This window comes from Macadamia integrifolia, chromosome 9, assembly GCF_013358625.1.
Source record: "Macadamia integrifolia cultivar HAES 741 chromosome 9, SCU_Mint_v3, whole genome shotgun sequence".
Classification (NCBI taxonomy): Eukaryota; Viridiplantae; Streptophyta; class Magnoliopsida; order Proteales; family Proteaceae; genus Macadamia; species Macadamia integrifolia.
The window spans coordinates 5879610-5894705 of NC_056565.1; the positions used below are offsets into that span (position 1 = coordinate 5879610).

Here is a 15096-nt window from a genome sequence, read left to right on the forward strand (position 1 = left end):
ATGTAGACATGTGGTTGGTTTAAGCGAGGGCACAGTTACAAGGGCCTTATTTAAACTGGGTATTTTAATAGCAGAAAATAAGATTGGCCTGACACTAAACAAATATCTTTTTTACCCGTGCCTGTATAGGAGCACCTTCTTCCTCCACGGTCCACCTACTTTTTTACATGTTGCATGGTGATATGGCAATTTCAACCATTGAGTAGATGGGGTATGGTCTGCGTTGGCCACTTGTCAAGTTTCGAAGCATAATATAATTATGGGGATGTGTTCTCTGTCCGGGAGCGCCCCTGTGCCTAGACACAGGGGGTGTGAAATGACCACCACGCTCCTCCTGGTTGATGCCCAAGCATGTGCTCTCATTAGATGTGGCTCTGGTGCTGGGGCCACTCTCCCGGACAGAAAGCATTTTCCATCTGATTATATACATGTAGGCATTTTCTCTTATATTTTCAGCTGTCTGTTTGTTTTCTACCAATTTTCAGAAGTTTTCATGTTTTCAACCATTTTCCAAAAGATTTTCAAAGCTTAATTTTGCCATGTGACCAACTCTGTTATGGCTGAAACTTGACATATGAGTTGGGGACCTGGGGCCCAGCCCACCAACAAAAATTTGGGACCCTATCTGATCTTCCATGTGGCAAATATTAGGCTGTGGAGGAAGGCCTTCTGAATTGGGACATGCAGAAAACCGGAGCCCTTTTTTTCCCCCTTATTTTTTGACAACATTATTCACTGTCAGCGTGCAGAGATAAATGAATGGACTGGATTCTGTTGCCATTTGAAAAGTCAAGTCATCTTTTTCATTCCATTTATTGTGTGATATGATTCAGGCCAAAGTCAGACAAGCATTTAGGAGCATAATAGACTTATAGTTGTGATGGTATCCCCTATCCACACTATTATTGATTGCATTGAAATTTGAGTGACATATCTTCTGATGCAGATAAATCATCCAAATGGGATAATTTTATTGGAAATAGGCTTTGGGTTGGGCTATATATGTGTTGAGCCTTTGATCCAATGAGTTTTCTTTATAATGGGCTATTTTAATGGGTCTATAATATGGGTAGAGGCTGGGCATACAGGATTAATTCATACATAAGACATTATCACACGTTTTCATGAACATGTGAAAAAAATTGAAACTCCAGCATTTCTCTTGGAGGGAAACTGGAAAGTAGGATTTCTCTGAAAAATTTGGAGGCAAAAGTTATCTTAAAACATTGGAAACATATTTGAAACACAAGCTCGCTTTATGTTCAATTTGTATGCGTGCATGTGTTTTATATGTTGTAACTCTTATTTCTTTTTATCTTTGTTTAAAATTGGTCCTTAAATTTTATGATTGCATGGTCTATTTCTGACAATAGGAGAAGGATGTTTTGGACATCAAGCAGTCTCTTCTATCTGGCTATGACAATAGCTTCTGGACATGCAGTGTCTCCAAGCTTGGGTACTCTGGTACTGCAGTTATCTCTCGGGTATGTCCATTATTTTCTTATCATGTTTATACAGAAAGTATAGTTTCTGCAGCAATATTTCATTGTGTTATGATTGTCTACTTTGTGAAGGCACTTTAGGTTTCTCCATCACTTCTATGGTTCCCCATATTATAATCATTATGGATGATGTAAATATATCAAGTTCTGCTTGTAGTCTTGATCTGGTTATTTAGTAGTTTCTCAAAGGTAGTGGACACAGGATCTTTCACTACTTGCGATTGATGGGAGACTGTGTTGAAAGTAATTTGGTGGAGCTGTGGATGTGGTAAGGCTGTGGTTGTTGGGGTTTGGGAATACTAGGTTCAAAAATATAAGGGAAAGTATTTGGATGGGAATAGGAAAAGAAAGAGGATTGATGATGTTCAGAGCTAGTAGCCTAGTAGGGATTGTTTTGGAGTGGTCATAATATTTTGTTGACCAGAGATTTAGAATGGTTAGAAAACGCAATAGGTGGTATAATTTTGGGGGGCAACGAGTCTTGAAATATCAGCAAATTCAAGTTGACAGTAAAATTGGCATCTGAAAAAAAGCCAGAGCTGAAAACAGAAGTCGTCTTTTCTTCTTATTAAACATTCGATTACAGTTGCTTTTTTATAGATCCTTACTACCAGAGTCACCAGACCACCTTAGACTCCTTGTAAAACTAAAACTGTAAAACAGATATTTGTCATCACAGCAAGATACCTTCCACCATTAAGAAGAATAAAGGTCATACCCAGTGCACGAGGCTCCTGCCACTGTGGGGACTGGGGAGGGTCATAATTTTATTGACCTACAATAAACCTACATCTGATAGGCATCAAAACACTGTTTCTGCACTTCCATTGTTGCTATTTGATCATCAGAAGGCTGTCCTTTCAGTCCTCCATCAGACCCTGGTTTGAAGACTCTAAACAAGCCTGCGACAATGTTATGTTGGATATTTCTGCAGATTTTCTTCAGGCCCTTGCAATTTCAGACCTGAGCATCAGTTTCAGTCCAGATTTTAAGAGAGTAGTACCCATCTCAGCCTGATCCAGGCTTGTTTTGGGCTGTAATTTGTAAGTTTCTAATTTGGGTCATACTTTCTAATCTTGATATCATGGCATAATTTCTGATCCAGCCATTAGAATTGGCTGAGGTTTTTGAAGAGCTGATCAGTCTTAAGAGTTTTACCCTCGGTTGGGATATCCATTCCATCAGAGTTGCCTATTTTCTAATTTTGACATCAGCTGCTATTTCTGAGTTTGACCCACTTTCTTTTCTGTCAATTGTATAGACTGTTACACAGTTCTGTTTGCTGTGACAGAGTATCACCTGGGAAGTGTGTTCGACCATTAGTGTCTGGTGTGTCGAAGACCCTTTCGATAGCCTACTATTTTGGGTGATTTTCTATTACCCTGTTGCTGGAACCAAGTGTTAAAACGTCCTGTTTGTCAGTACCTTGATCCTTACCATAGGTTAGGACATCATTGACCTAGCCCTACATCATTTCGTATTAGAGCCAACCATGGCCAGCAATGAATTAAGTCCCTCTGACATGGCTGACACCCAAAGGTTCATGATTATGTTCGTAGGGAGTTGAGACAACTGGATAAACGAATGGATCAAATGCTGCAACGTTTCGGCATCCCTGAATCATGTATAGCACCTCTTTGGAAGAAGAAGAAAGAAGAGAGGAAAGAGATATGACCAAGGCCTCACCTATGGCTTTGGTCTGTTTCTCATAGACCTTAGTATCTTAAATTCCTCCATTGGTCTCATCACACTGAATCACACAGCACACGCACAAAGCTTTATTTTTTTTTTAAAACTGAAATCGTTAACTGGGATCTCTAGGCTCTTACAATAAATATATTTTTATTTATAAAAATGAGGAAATAAACTAAAAAATCCACACATGGTGTAAGGCCTTGTACAGCAAGTAATTAATAAAAGGGAAGAATACAACTGAAATCTAAATAATAGTCTAGTAACTGAAATCTAATTATTGTCTTGTAACTGAAATAGCAACTAAATAAGTTAAATATTGCAGCTAGTTTTTGCCCCCCATGCAACTCAATAACCAATTCCAGAATTATCTCCACAAAAGACCTTTTGGGCCCACAAAATCTGGCAAAAATATCTTTGAAGAAGCTTCTGATCAATGAAGATGACAGAATAGGCCTTGCTGTATGGGCTTAAATAATATCAGAATATGGGCCCACAAATACTGATTTGATGGGGAAGAATCTGGACAGGCTGCTGGGGTGGCTGGTTCTGCCCCATCGATCTACATCACCCATGTGTTAGGCTAGCTCCTACATTGCCCCCACATCATCATGGTGATGCTGAATATGTGCATTAGCCTCTGATTCAAGGCCACAATGCCTTCTTCTTCTGTACATTTATGGTGGTGAATACGATCCCATTCAGTCAATGCAGAGCAGTGATCTGCCTTATCTTGATCAAGTCAATCACCTCCCTGTGGAAAAAAACTGAAGCTGGGGAAGCATGGATACCACATCAAAGAACATTTATTGAAGAGTTTGGAGTTCCTTTTCTCCCAAGTTACCCTAGCTATGGTGGCTATTTTTTTCTCTTTATCATTGTTTTCAGCTGTTCATTTTGTTCCTTCCATTTCCTTTACCTAGTTCTCAACACTGTTCTGGAGTTGGTTGAGATGGCTTAGGCTTCACATACTCATTTTATGTTGATCTTATTGATTGAATCCAATTTGTATATAGTGGTGCCTTGAGGTGTCCAGTGTTGTATTTGGATTCACTACTATGTAATTGTCTATTCTATTTATAACAGAGATTACATTTTTTTATGTTGATATTTTGGCTACACTTTTATTCATTCATGGGTTAGGATTAATACATCTATTTGACAGATAAAGCCACAGTCAGTCACATATGGGCTTGACAAAGCTGATCATGATAGTGAAGGGAGGCTTGTGACAGTGGAGTTTGACTCATTTTATTTGATATGTGCATATGTTCCGAATTCTGGAGATGGATTGAGAAGGCTGGTATTATACTTCATGCCTCATGGTTTTTATTTTGATAATTTGTATTGGTTATGACAATATAATTTTTAATGGCAAGTTTTACTGGTCTAATGGGTTTCCTTTTGAATTTAGACATACAGGGTTACACAATGGGATCAGGATCTTAGCAACCACATGAAAGTAAGTGCATGTATTTTCTGACTTCAGTGAAAGATATCTACAGTTTATTCGTCCTTACCCTATCCTCTCTCTCAAGGTTCATGCTGGAGTACATTGCCAGCCCCTAATGTTCTTTTTCTGTTTTAGTTAGTTTACAAACTTTGCAAACTGAGCAAAAATTTTTCATCTCTCTTTCTCTACCAAATGTATTATGTAAGGAAACTTCCTTAGTTATGGTGGTTTATTTATTACATTTTAAACTCTAATTCAGATCAATGATTAAAGGAATGTATCTTCTGTGAACGTTCTATAAAGTATTTCTGATGGTATCCTAATCACCTATTCCTAGTGACAAGGAAACCCTAGTTGAATCAGAATCACAGAAATAAAGATTGTTTTATATCTCACAGAAGACTAATCTGATGGGGACAGAACTCCCTGTCGAAATTACCTATTGATGTGGTGAATAAAATCTCAAAATCTGACCTACATCCAATGGCTGGAAAGGGTGTTGTATAACTGTTGCAGAATTAGTAAGTAGAACTCCAAAATAGAAACTTGCAGTCTCAGCTAAACCCGACAGACGAATCAAGCTGAAACCACCATTGAAGGAGGGCCCTAGACAGGGTGTTATGCTTCCAAAGTTTGGTGAGAAACTGATGGTTAGATCTGGGGTTCTTGGGGTTGTAGTTTGCTGCAGTAAAACACCATTACAGTAGACCTGCAGGGAAGAAGTTGTGTCTACACCAGGCAGCTTCTGTGAAACTTGATAGATCAGTCTTCAAGGATCAAACAGAAACAATCACAGTGGAAAACATTATCTTGATTGCTCTCGGATATTGAATTATTGCAGGGTAATAAACAGCATCAAATAACTCCCTGGAGAGAGGACGAGGAAGAAAAAAAAAAAAGGAAGAAATGGATATGTTGGTCTCCCACCAACTAGGAGATGGCCTCTCACTAATCTCCACCTTGGAATCTCTCCAAGGTTCGCTGTCTCTCACACTCGCACATGCACAGAGCACTCATTCAATGGCTGTCAAAATGGTGGGAGGCTAGGGACTGCCTCCTCCTTTATCAATGAACTGCCTTGTTACAAAAAATAGAAACTCTCCTTGGTTAATGGAGAGATTTACAAAATAGTAACTAAATAAAACTCAAAATAGAAACTGAATAAAGCCTAACATTGTCAATGACTAAGCAACATAAAATAGAGACTAACTACTTAATCTCGTATAGGACTTAAATCCCTAATATTTGGGCTTTTAAAAGTGGCCCCTTACAAAAATAAAGCCAAAAATATGAAGCCCATTGTCCATATAACCCATTGGATACTCAAAATTACACATATTAGCCCATGTTTGGTCCAGTTTGAAGCCCTGGTTTGCTGCTTCCTTTCTTGATCTTTTGAACTTCATCTAGTGTTGCCCTCAAGATCCCCTTGGTTTACTTTTATATAATCTAAAATTACAGTGATAATGCAATACTTTCCAAGTTGCTTGTATTTTGATAATGTATTAAAAAAAGATGGTCTTAATCATTGTTGAGGAAATGTAATCAGTTCAAGGAGTGCCCTAATTTATAAGAGGTGGTTTCTCACATATCTGACCTACTTTCCTGTTTCTTTCTTCCTCCCTCAAATGCCTTTGGATAAGCTGATATGAATGGAAGGTGGAGTTGCCTGTCTCTCATATCATGTGTGTTGCTTGTTTTGTAATAGTTCTCCCTTTATGTACCGATTGCCATCCTTTTGCAAGTCTTATAAATTGATATTGGTATTGATACAATACTTTCTATGGCTTTGAACAAATCTTATTGGAGTCTTATATGAAGAATAATACATATAGTACATTCTGTTTTTACATTCTTCTGTGCATAGCTCCTGCAAATAAATAGCTGATGGTCTATTCCAGATGTTTTTAGCTTACTTCGTGCACATGATACAGGAACTAGAAAAATCAAAGCCTGTCATTCTGACTGGTGATTTGAACTGTGCACATCAAGAGATAGATATTTTCAACCCTGCTGTAAGTTATCTGATATTGGCATCTTTATATTCCTTGAAGGTTTCATGGGTTTCTGTAAGAGCTTATGATGGGTTTCTAGAAGCGTAACTGCATCAGCTTATTTACAGCCATTTACTGTTGATCACAACTATAGGGTACTATTCTTTTTGAGAATGTCAATACATTTCATAAGTGTTGCGATATTGACATTCAATGTACTCGACTTTGTGGGCAAAACATGGTTACAAGTTGTGAGGTTGAGATGTGTGCCAATCAACATTTGGGTTATAATGCATGTGTGGAACTGGAATACTGAACCAGGAACCAGCCATCACTGCTGAACAATTTGGTTATTGACTTAGAGGCAGTCTTTTCGCTTCTTGGAACTTCATTGTATGCCCAAATTCACCTGGCGAGGCCTGATTCAAAGACCTTAGAGTAGACACGAATGTTGCTAAGAGATTGTTGAAGTTTTACTTTGGCCTCTTTATTGAACCTCCTTTTATTTTCAGGGGAATCCCTTATACATTCCCCTTACCCCTGTTTTTGGGTGATTAATGCTGATTGCTGAAAATTGCCAGTACATAGGTGATAGGATGTGTACTATTTTCTACCTTCCAATGCTGGATATATCTGTCCTCAGTCCCCACCACCTTGGAATGCTGTGTTATAGATGGATATACTGTGGCCTTATGGAGCCAAGTAAATATACAGATTCAATTATGATTACATTGTAATCCTTGTAGGACCACTGCTGCACTTCTCTAGATTTCTGGCCACATTTCATCGAAGTGTTGATTTTTTTGTCAAGACTCTTTGATGCTTTCTAACTGAAATCTTGGTCTTTAGGGAAATAGAAGGAGTGCTGGATTTACAGATGAAGAAAGGAAATCATTTGAAACGAACTTCTTATCTAAAGGTTTTGTGGATACCTTTAGGAGGCAACATCCTGGTGTTGTTGGTTATACCTACTGGGGTTATAGGCATGGAGGGCGTGCCACCAATAAAGGTATCTACCAGGATGATCTCTTTTCTGTTAATTTACATATATTCTTTTGTGTGGACTGTCTGCAAGTTGAGGGTGACTTGTTGGTCATCGTAGGTAGGATATCTTCTTCAGCTACTATTCGTTTTTTGGTCTGTTTGCATGGTCCCTTGTGCATTGCTGTATATATATTTCATTGGAGACCTAAGTTGTCTTGCCTTCACTGGCCAAGATTGTATCTTTGAACTTTGGCCCTGTATGATGTGTTCCCACTGGTTCAGTTTTGAGTTCTCATCTGCCTTTACTAACACACAGACAGACAGTGTATCTAACATCTGTATGAACCAAAATGAGCGAGACATCATGGACCTTGGGTTCTTTTCTCTCTCCCTCTACATCCTGTGTGTCTATTTGGCACCATTTTTTGGACCACAGTAGTTCTTCCAATCATGCATGTTCTTTATTTTGTTTCATTTTTGTGTTCCAACTCCTCAGTCTTAAATATCACCCTAAGTCTATCAATCCAAGTTGATTTCCTCTGACAGTGTTTGAAAGAGGAGTATTATGCATGGGATTGCTTGAGTACTGGTTTCAGACAAGCTTTTACAATTTTCTTTATCTTATACAAGATCCCTCCCCTCTTTTCCCCAGCATATATTTTTTCCACTCATCATTGCTCATGTGTACACAGGTTGGCGGCTTGATTACTTCCTTGTCTCAGAGTCCATGGCGGACAATGTGCATGATTCTTACATTGTTCCAGATGTAACAGGAAGTGATCACTGTCCTGTAGGCCTCATTCTGAAGCTCTAGTTCTTTGGTGCTGGTCCCTGCACTTTTCTACAGGTCTTTTTTTTATGACTGAATTCCTGTGAATTGCAAATCATGAAATAGCCCCTCAAATGTGCCATTTTGGGGTCTTCTGGCCAGTGGCAGAAACCATTTAGTCAAAGACGGTGCTTTTCCAAGCCAATATTGACATGAAAATTTAAGTTGCGCATTCGAGAATCATGGAGGCTGCATTTTGGAGCCTGTCTAAACTGCCTTAGATTGTATGTATTTACACATCTTTTGTGAATTTAAATTTTGTATGTTTAGTAGAAATATAAGCATTCTCTTTTCCTATACTCTTCCTTTTTTCTTTGATTGGGAGGTTGCTGCAACTGCAAACTTCAGTTCAACATATAGTCATAATATAAGCATATAACCACTCAACCATTAAAAAAAAAAAGGCTTGGGAAATCAGAGACCATTACATTGGAATGAATTCACACCTTGGTTGACGTGGTTTTCTGGTTATCCATTCTGTTCTTTTAATTTCAGTCCTCTATTTCAGATTTAAGGCTATGTTTGGAAGGCAAGAAAAGAAAATGATAAAAAAGGGTCCCTTTTAGTTCGTTTTTGGCCGAAATTTCCAACTTTTGTGAAATGGATTTGGCTGAAATTCCCAAAATAAAATAATGGAGATTGGCCTGCTCTAAAAGGTAATACAAGCCCATTAATTTCGAAAAAAAAGAAAAAGAAAAAGAAAAAGAAAAAAGAATAAAAGGGCCACTTCATGCAGGCTAAAGCTGAATTACAAGTTAGATTTTTTGTGTAATAAAGCAAAGTAGTCAATGCTAATTTAATCGAACACTCTGTTGTGTATTGGCATATAACCCTGTGTATGCCAATGGACACATACAAAACTCCAACCACTGTGTATGTTATACCATAATCCTGATTTTGAAAAGCTCTATTTTGCCGCATGGCAAATTCTATTTGGACTGAAATTTTGATTTGTTAGTGAAATACCTTGGGTCTACCTGCCTGCCCACAAATTTTGGACTGACTAAACCACACCATGGCAAATAATTGAGTAGGTAAGGAAGCCCTACCTAGGAGGTCATGGAGCAAGAAACAAAGCTCTTCACAATATTGGTACTTCAATTGCAGCTAATGGCATTTCTAAAACCCTGGACCCTTTTCAATTGCAGTTGTGGCATAAAAAGTAAAGAAGTAAAAGGAAGTCAAAAATCCGAATTTGATATAGATTTGTATCCGTTCAGGGGTATTTGTGCCTGGTCCGCAAGTATTTAAATCCGATTCCGATTATTTAGAAAATAATTATTCGATTCGAATAGAAAATCAATTATGATGAAAAAAAAAAACTAATTAAATCTCAAGGGTTCTTGAAGAAAAGAGCTAAGACAACTGAGAGATATGGATGGAAAGCAAATCATAATCGTTAGTAGGAAGAAGGTCTAGGTTACAAAATTCAGGAATATAAACATAGAGTTGAAAATCTAAATTTAATTTGCGTCCATATTTGTGATTTTTTCACTGTTTTTTTTTCTAGCATAGCCCTTTGCAAAATATTTGTGATATTAATAATAAATAGGATCTAATTAACAAATATCAGAGTGGCGCAGCGGAAGCGTGGTGGGCCCATAACCCACAGGTCCCAGGATCGAAACCTGGCTCTGATAACAGAGAAAGGCTTCCCGCTTCCCAACTCTTTTTTTTTTTTTTTTGAGCTCGGTTAAGATCCGGCTCAATGGCTTATCATATAAGATCAATGGTCCGCAACACCGGTTCACTGTAAGAACTAAATGTTGATAAAAGAACAATAGTATCCGTGGAATCACCAAAGGAGATGGCGAGTCTCATCCTCTCTAACTCAGTCACCTCTGTTTTACACCTAAACAGAAGAACTCGAGCTTCGTTCCGGCCGTTGCGCACGTTCTCATCTCCTGCCATTAGCTTCGCCGGCAGTCCTTATCGTCGGAAAACGAGAGGCTTAGTTGTGAGAACACGGGCTGGGCCCAGCACTTCCAGTCTTGTCTTTGCTTTTGTGTTCCCACTCTCTCTTCTTCTCGCCACTATCTTCACTTCTATTAAGATTGCTGATAAACTCGACAGGGATTTCCTCGAAGAGGTAACTTATTTATTGTTCTCAAATCAAGTATTGGGTTATGTTTTCTTCTCTTTGGGTGTTTGTTAATTTGATTAGATTTTGGTGTTTCACTCTGTTTTAATTGTGTTTAGTTGAATTAAATTCAAATCCAACTCCGACCCACCAGTTGTTTGATGTAAATCCGTAAAGGGTTCGAGCGATTTTAAGATTTTAGCTGACAAGTTGAATCATTTTTGCTCAACATTGGCAATTCATTATAGGCGACGGCAGAGGATCCTCTTTTCTCTGTGGTTTGTGAATGCAGTTTCTTAGTAAACTGAAGTAATTTATTGGGTTATGTATTATTGATTAACGAAAGGGTTCTGGAGGAATTTGTTTCTGATGCTTGGTTTCTTATAATATACATATTTTGTGTGTTGCTCTTACATTTTTGTTTTTTAAGCAATTCTTCATTATGTTGGGTCTATCTGTTTGTATGCTAAATATAGAATGCTGGCATTGAATCCATCCAATGCAGAAGAGTTATTAGAATTTGGAATGATATAAATAATTGAAATGAAAAAAATTCATTAAATTTGATATGCAATACTGTTTCAAAATAATCAACATAAAATTTTATACGACAGAGATCAAAATTAGGAAAAAATTTACCTTAAAAATATAATGACATATAGATCCATTTTGAAAATAAAATAAAAAAACATAAAATATTAACATCATAAATAGTGTAAATATATAAAAAGGGACACGGCTTTGGTCCTCCTCACCGTAGCTTAAACACTTACATGCTTAAACCATCCCTAACCACCAATTGCCACCTCTAGTTTTAGGGTTTGAGGTGGGATCATGTGAGGAACAAGGAAGGGCAATGTCGAGACATGGGAGGGGATGAATATGATCTCCAAGTGTGTGTCTCTATCCATGTTTGTGACAGTGGGTGAGAGAGATTCGAGGAAAGGATTTCATTTCCTAAAAGGAAAAGATATAGGTTTTTGTTGAGAAAAAAATCTAGAATTTGAATAACCAGTGGAGAACTACAATGTTTGATCTTTTTATTTTTATTTTTTAAATATAAAAAAACACCAAAAAAAACGTGGTGTGAGAACTACACTATTTCCTGATTAGGATGCAGTTATTTTGGCTACATTTTTGTTCCATTATTATTGTTTGAGACCTTTTTCTTGGGCAGCCCACAGAGGAAGGCCTCCCTGGTTTCCCAAATATCTACCACCTAGCAGTTATGTTGAGGCCCAAATTTTGAAGACTGGTAGACTCCAAGGCCTTCTATTCACATATTCATATATCATCTCAAATAGAGTTTGACAAAAAATAAAACTTTGAGGAGTCGGGACTGTGGCACATACATGGAGATGCATGCCAATACATGAGATTTTTGATTGAATTAGGCTATGAAATTTGATATGTGGCTACTCCAAACCGTGTCCTATCTATGAAACTGTCAGAAGAGCCACATCATCAGTCCACATGGCATAATGAGGTGGGATGCATAGGAATACCTTTCTATGCAGGCCTTTTTTTGTATGGATCATCATTGATCGACATTAGCTTCATTTTTTTTTTGTTCTTGTCCTTCCTGGTGAATTTAAAGAATTCTAGTTTGGATTTGTTACTAATTTATTGGATCATCCATGCTATTCTAGAAACTAGAAAGAGTTTGGGACAAATAATTAAATCAATTTATTCTCCTTTTCTCATCATTTACCTGACTGTTCTATGAACCAGCTTGCTCTTAACCGAGCAATGATGGAAGTGCAAGATGATGATGACGATGATGACGATGATGATGAAGATAGTCCGATTTCCATAGAGGAACCTGCACTCCCCCGTACTAGAAGCCGTCCCAAACGTGAAGCTTAGGCTCAAATTATGTGTATCGCTCTTGTACAGTTTTGGCTGGGAGATCAGAACCACTGGCATGACTACCTAATTTGTAGCATATATTAGAAACTTGTTTGTGTTACTTTCTCATTGTTCCCCCATTTCATGTTTTGCAGTGAATGGTTTGATTTTAGGAATGTAGTTTTATTTGCATATAAAGAGCTTCTATGAGGTAAGGGATTGCTGTATAAAATTTGTCAGGCTTTGGTAGCAAAGTGAAACAACTTAGTTTATGTATTTCTTTTGATTAGTAATACAGTTGACACATGAACGTATCTTCTGGGTTGTTTCTCCTTCATATAGACCGGCTTTCATATTCTCCGTTCAGTAGGAGAATGGCAAGATATTTTAAGTTAAACCATATCATCATAGTGGCATCTGAATCTAGCTTACATTACTGAACCATTTAGGTTCAAAATCTGTTGGTTCACTTTTGAATTTTTTTATTTCAAGTTGGTAAAGTATATTAAGATGGAATTGTCACTCAAATCAGTTTATCACCCATGCAAGCATCAAACTCATCTTCATTCGGTATCCACTTTCCTGTTTCTTCAATCCTTCTTTCCGCATATCCTTCATTTTGCTAGTTCACCTGAGAAGGGGAAGATGCTAAAAACAGTAATCTGTGCTTCAAAATACAGCCCAAACAGCCTATCAACCAAGGGAGTGTCAACTTATTTGGTTCCCACTTTGCCTACTTTTCTGGTTTTTAACTTTGATCATCCTTATTTCTCCATATTCTCAACTTGTTGGAAATGCTAGAAACAGAGCTTCTAGTTTTGAAATACAAACCTAGTTTCAGTCCTGTAGGGATAACAGGAACCCAAGAGAAGCATACCGGCCGCTTGTTAAATGGCTGACCCAATTTGCTGCTTGAGTTTCAGGCGTCAGGATCCTCTCCAGCGGCTAGGCTGCCTGGAGAGCATTGGCCGGGTTTCTCTGAGTTTCAGTTTCAGTGATAGATGATTTGACTACCATCAGATCATCGGAATTGAGTAGGCACTGAATTGAATAATCCCAAAGTCAGTTAAACTCGATTGGAATCAACCAGACTTGGCCCAACTCTGTCAGACTTGGTACACAAAGAATCAATCATGGTCGATGGCACTGATTCTAGTCAAATTGGCCGATTCTGCCTGATTCGTACACCTTTAAAACAGTGGAGACTGCTCATACCCAATCTGCATCCCTTGTTTGCTGTTGAGCAAATAGTAGTGTTCGGGTACTATTGTCCTGAGTTTCTGTAAGAATAGCCTGAATACTGAGTAGAAGCAGGTCAAGGGGTGAGGCTTGGGACTTGAGTGATCTTCTCAACATTTTTTTTCCATAAATTTATTTACTAAAGAAGGAAAATACAAAAACAACAAATATAAGCCATTAACAAACTAAGGTCAATTCTTATCATCTATATTTTCTGATTGAAGTCCTTTTTTTTTTAATGAAAAGTCCTTGGCACTTCATAAATCCTGATATTGCATCAGAAAGGTCATCCACTTCCATAAATCAAGGGAGAATATTCCTTGCAGGATCTAGTCAAGATAAGCTTATTTTGATGGCCACAGTATCTGTAAATGGCAGTTTAGTTGGAATTGAAATTTTGTCGAGTTTCTGTCTTGATACTACCACTTAAGGGTGTCAACTGGTTTGGTTTGGATTTTGATTTTAAGACTAAATATGTACAAACCGAAATCAAATAGGTCTCGGGAATTGAAACAAAAATGAATTGGATAGGCTCTTAATCATTTTTCATATATTCTTTCTAGGGTTTTGAAATTTTGGTTGCTGCCCTACTTCCTCCTTCCCCACCTCCTGAGAGCTGCTTTCCTTATTGTGAATCACTCCTTACTGTTTCTACCGTTCTTTCAGCCACTCCATTACATTTTGTTTGCCTTCTCCGTCGACCACAATGATGGGTTATATTTTATCATGTTCAATTCGGTTTGATTCAAACCAATGCTTTAAACTTCAAAACTGAAACTGAAACTGAACCTGGACCGAATTGAATTGAATTTCATTTTCCAAAACTAAAATCTAATTAAAATTTTTTTTTTTTTCAGTTCGGATTCAGTGTTAAAAGGGGCCGGTTTTAGTTTAAATTGACACTCTTACTACCAGGGGGTCCCTCTTTCTTTTTTTTCTTTTTTTTCTTTTTTGGGCGGGGGTGGGTGTTGTTTCATGATCTGCTTTGGGTTTACAACCCATCGGATGTAGGAGTCGACTTGCAGCAGCAGTTTTATAAACTGAAACTCAGAGAAGAATTGAAGAAAAAAGTACAGAGAAACAGAGAGTTATAAAACTCTTGTACGGTGCAGCCAGAGCTACAAGCCCTGGTTTGAGTCCTAATAATAACCTGAAATATTCAAATTCAAGCTTTGACAAATCTATAATTCTATTTATAGAATGGTTAATGGTTCATGAATCAAGAATTAAAAAAAGGGACTGTCTAAATGACACCTGCATAGGTGCATTTAGAACTTCACACATTTTTTGGATTGCTCCTTGTTTAATTCCCAAAAGTTATTTTAAGTCTAATTGAACTGCCATCATGTCAAGGTCGAACCAAATCATATAGAATTCCTCCCATTCATTCTCAACCCTCAAACCATTTTTTAAAGCTTTGTTTTGACAAATGAAAAATTCCATCCAACCTAAAACTTAACAGAAGCTAAAACAAG

The 15096-nt window shown here is 37.7% G+C and overlaps 2 protein-coding genes and 1 non-coding gene across 10 annotated transcripts in view; all 3 read left to right on the forward strand.

The window, feature by feature from the left end:
- Window positions 1–8751, forward strand: part of LOC122089368 (DNA-(apurinic or apyrimidinic site) endonuclease, chloroplastic) — an 11326-nt gene extending 2575 nt beyond the window's left edge. For all 7 annotated transcript variants that reach the window (XM_042659034.1, XM_042659033.1, XM_042659035.1 and 4 more), the window contains exons 7-12: window positions 1374–1484; window positions 4360–4497; window positions 4609–4656; window positions 6582–6662; window positions 7491–7650; window positions 8318–8751. In XM_042659034.1, the coding sequence (XP_042514968.1) occupies window positions 1374–1484; window positions 4360–4497; window positions 4609–4656; window positions 6582–6662; window positions 7491–7650; window positions 8318–8439 (660 nt within the window). In that variant the 3' untranslated portion in view covers window positions 8440–8751. The remainder of the gene's footprint in view (window positions 1–1373; window positions 1485–4359; window positions 4498–4608; window positions 4657–6581; window positions 6663–7490; window positions 7651–8317) is intronic.
- Window positions 8752–10022: 1271 nt separating this feature from the next.
- TRNAM-CAU lies at window positions 10023–10094 on the forward strand. Its single transcript has one exon. It is a non-coding gene; the product is annotated as a tRNA-Met (tRNA).
- A 111-nt stretch (window positions 10095–10205) lies between these two features.
- On the forward strand, window positions 10206–12696 carry LOC122089249. 2 transcript variants are annotated; one of them, XM_042658826.1, is made up of 3 exons: window positions 10206–10543; window positions 12266–12443; window positions 12538–12696. In XM_042658826.1, exons 1-2 carry the CDS (start codon window positions 10262–10264, stop codon window positions 12398–12400), a joined length of 417 nt encoding a protein of 138 aa, XP_042514760.1. In that variant the 5' UTR covers window positions 10206–10261; the 3' UTR covers window positions 12401–12443; window positions 12538–12696. The 2 variants fall into 2 exon arrangements, with proteins under 2 accessions (XP_042514760.1, XP_042514759.1); XM_042658825.1 differs by having other exon boundaries at window positions 10207–10543; window positions 12266–12696.
- The last annotated feature ends 2400 nt before the right edge of the window (window positions 12697–15096 follow it).

Bases quoted from the DNA above. Each gene is read 5' to 3' on its own strand.
- LOC122089249 (XM_042658826.1), top strand. From the start codon at position 10,262: ATGGCGAGTCTCATCCTCTCTAACTCAGTCACCTCTGTTTTACACCTA. The intron at 10,544-12,265 runs GTAACTTATTTA...TCTATGAACCAG, and splicing joins ACAGGGATTTCCTCGAAGAG to CTTGCTCTTAACCGAGCAAT.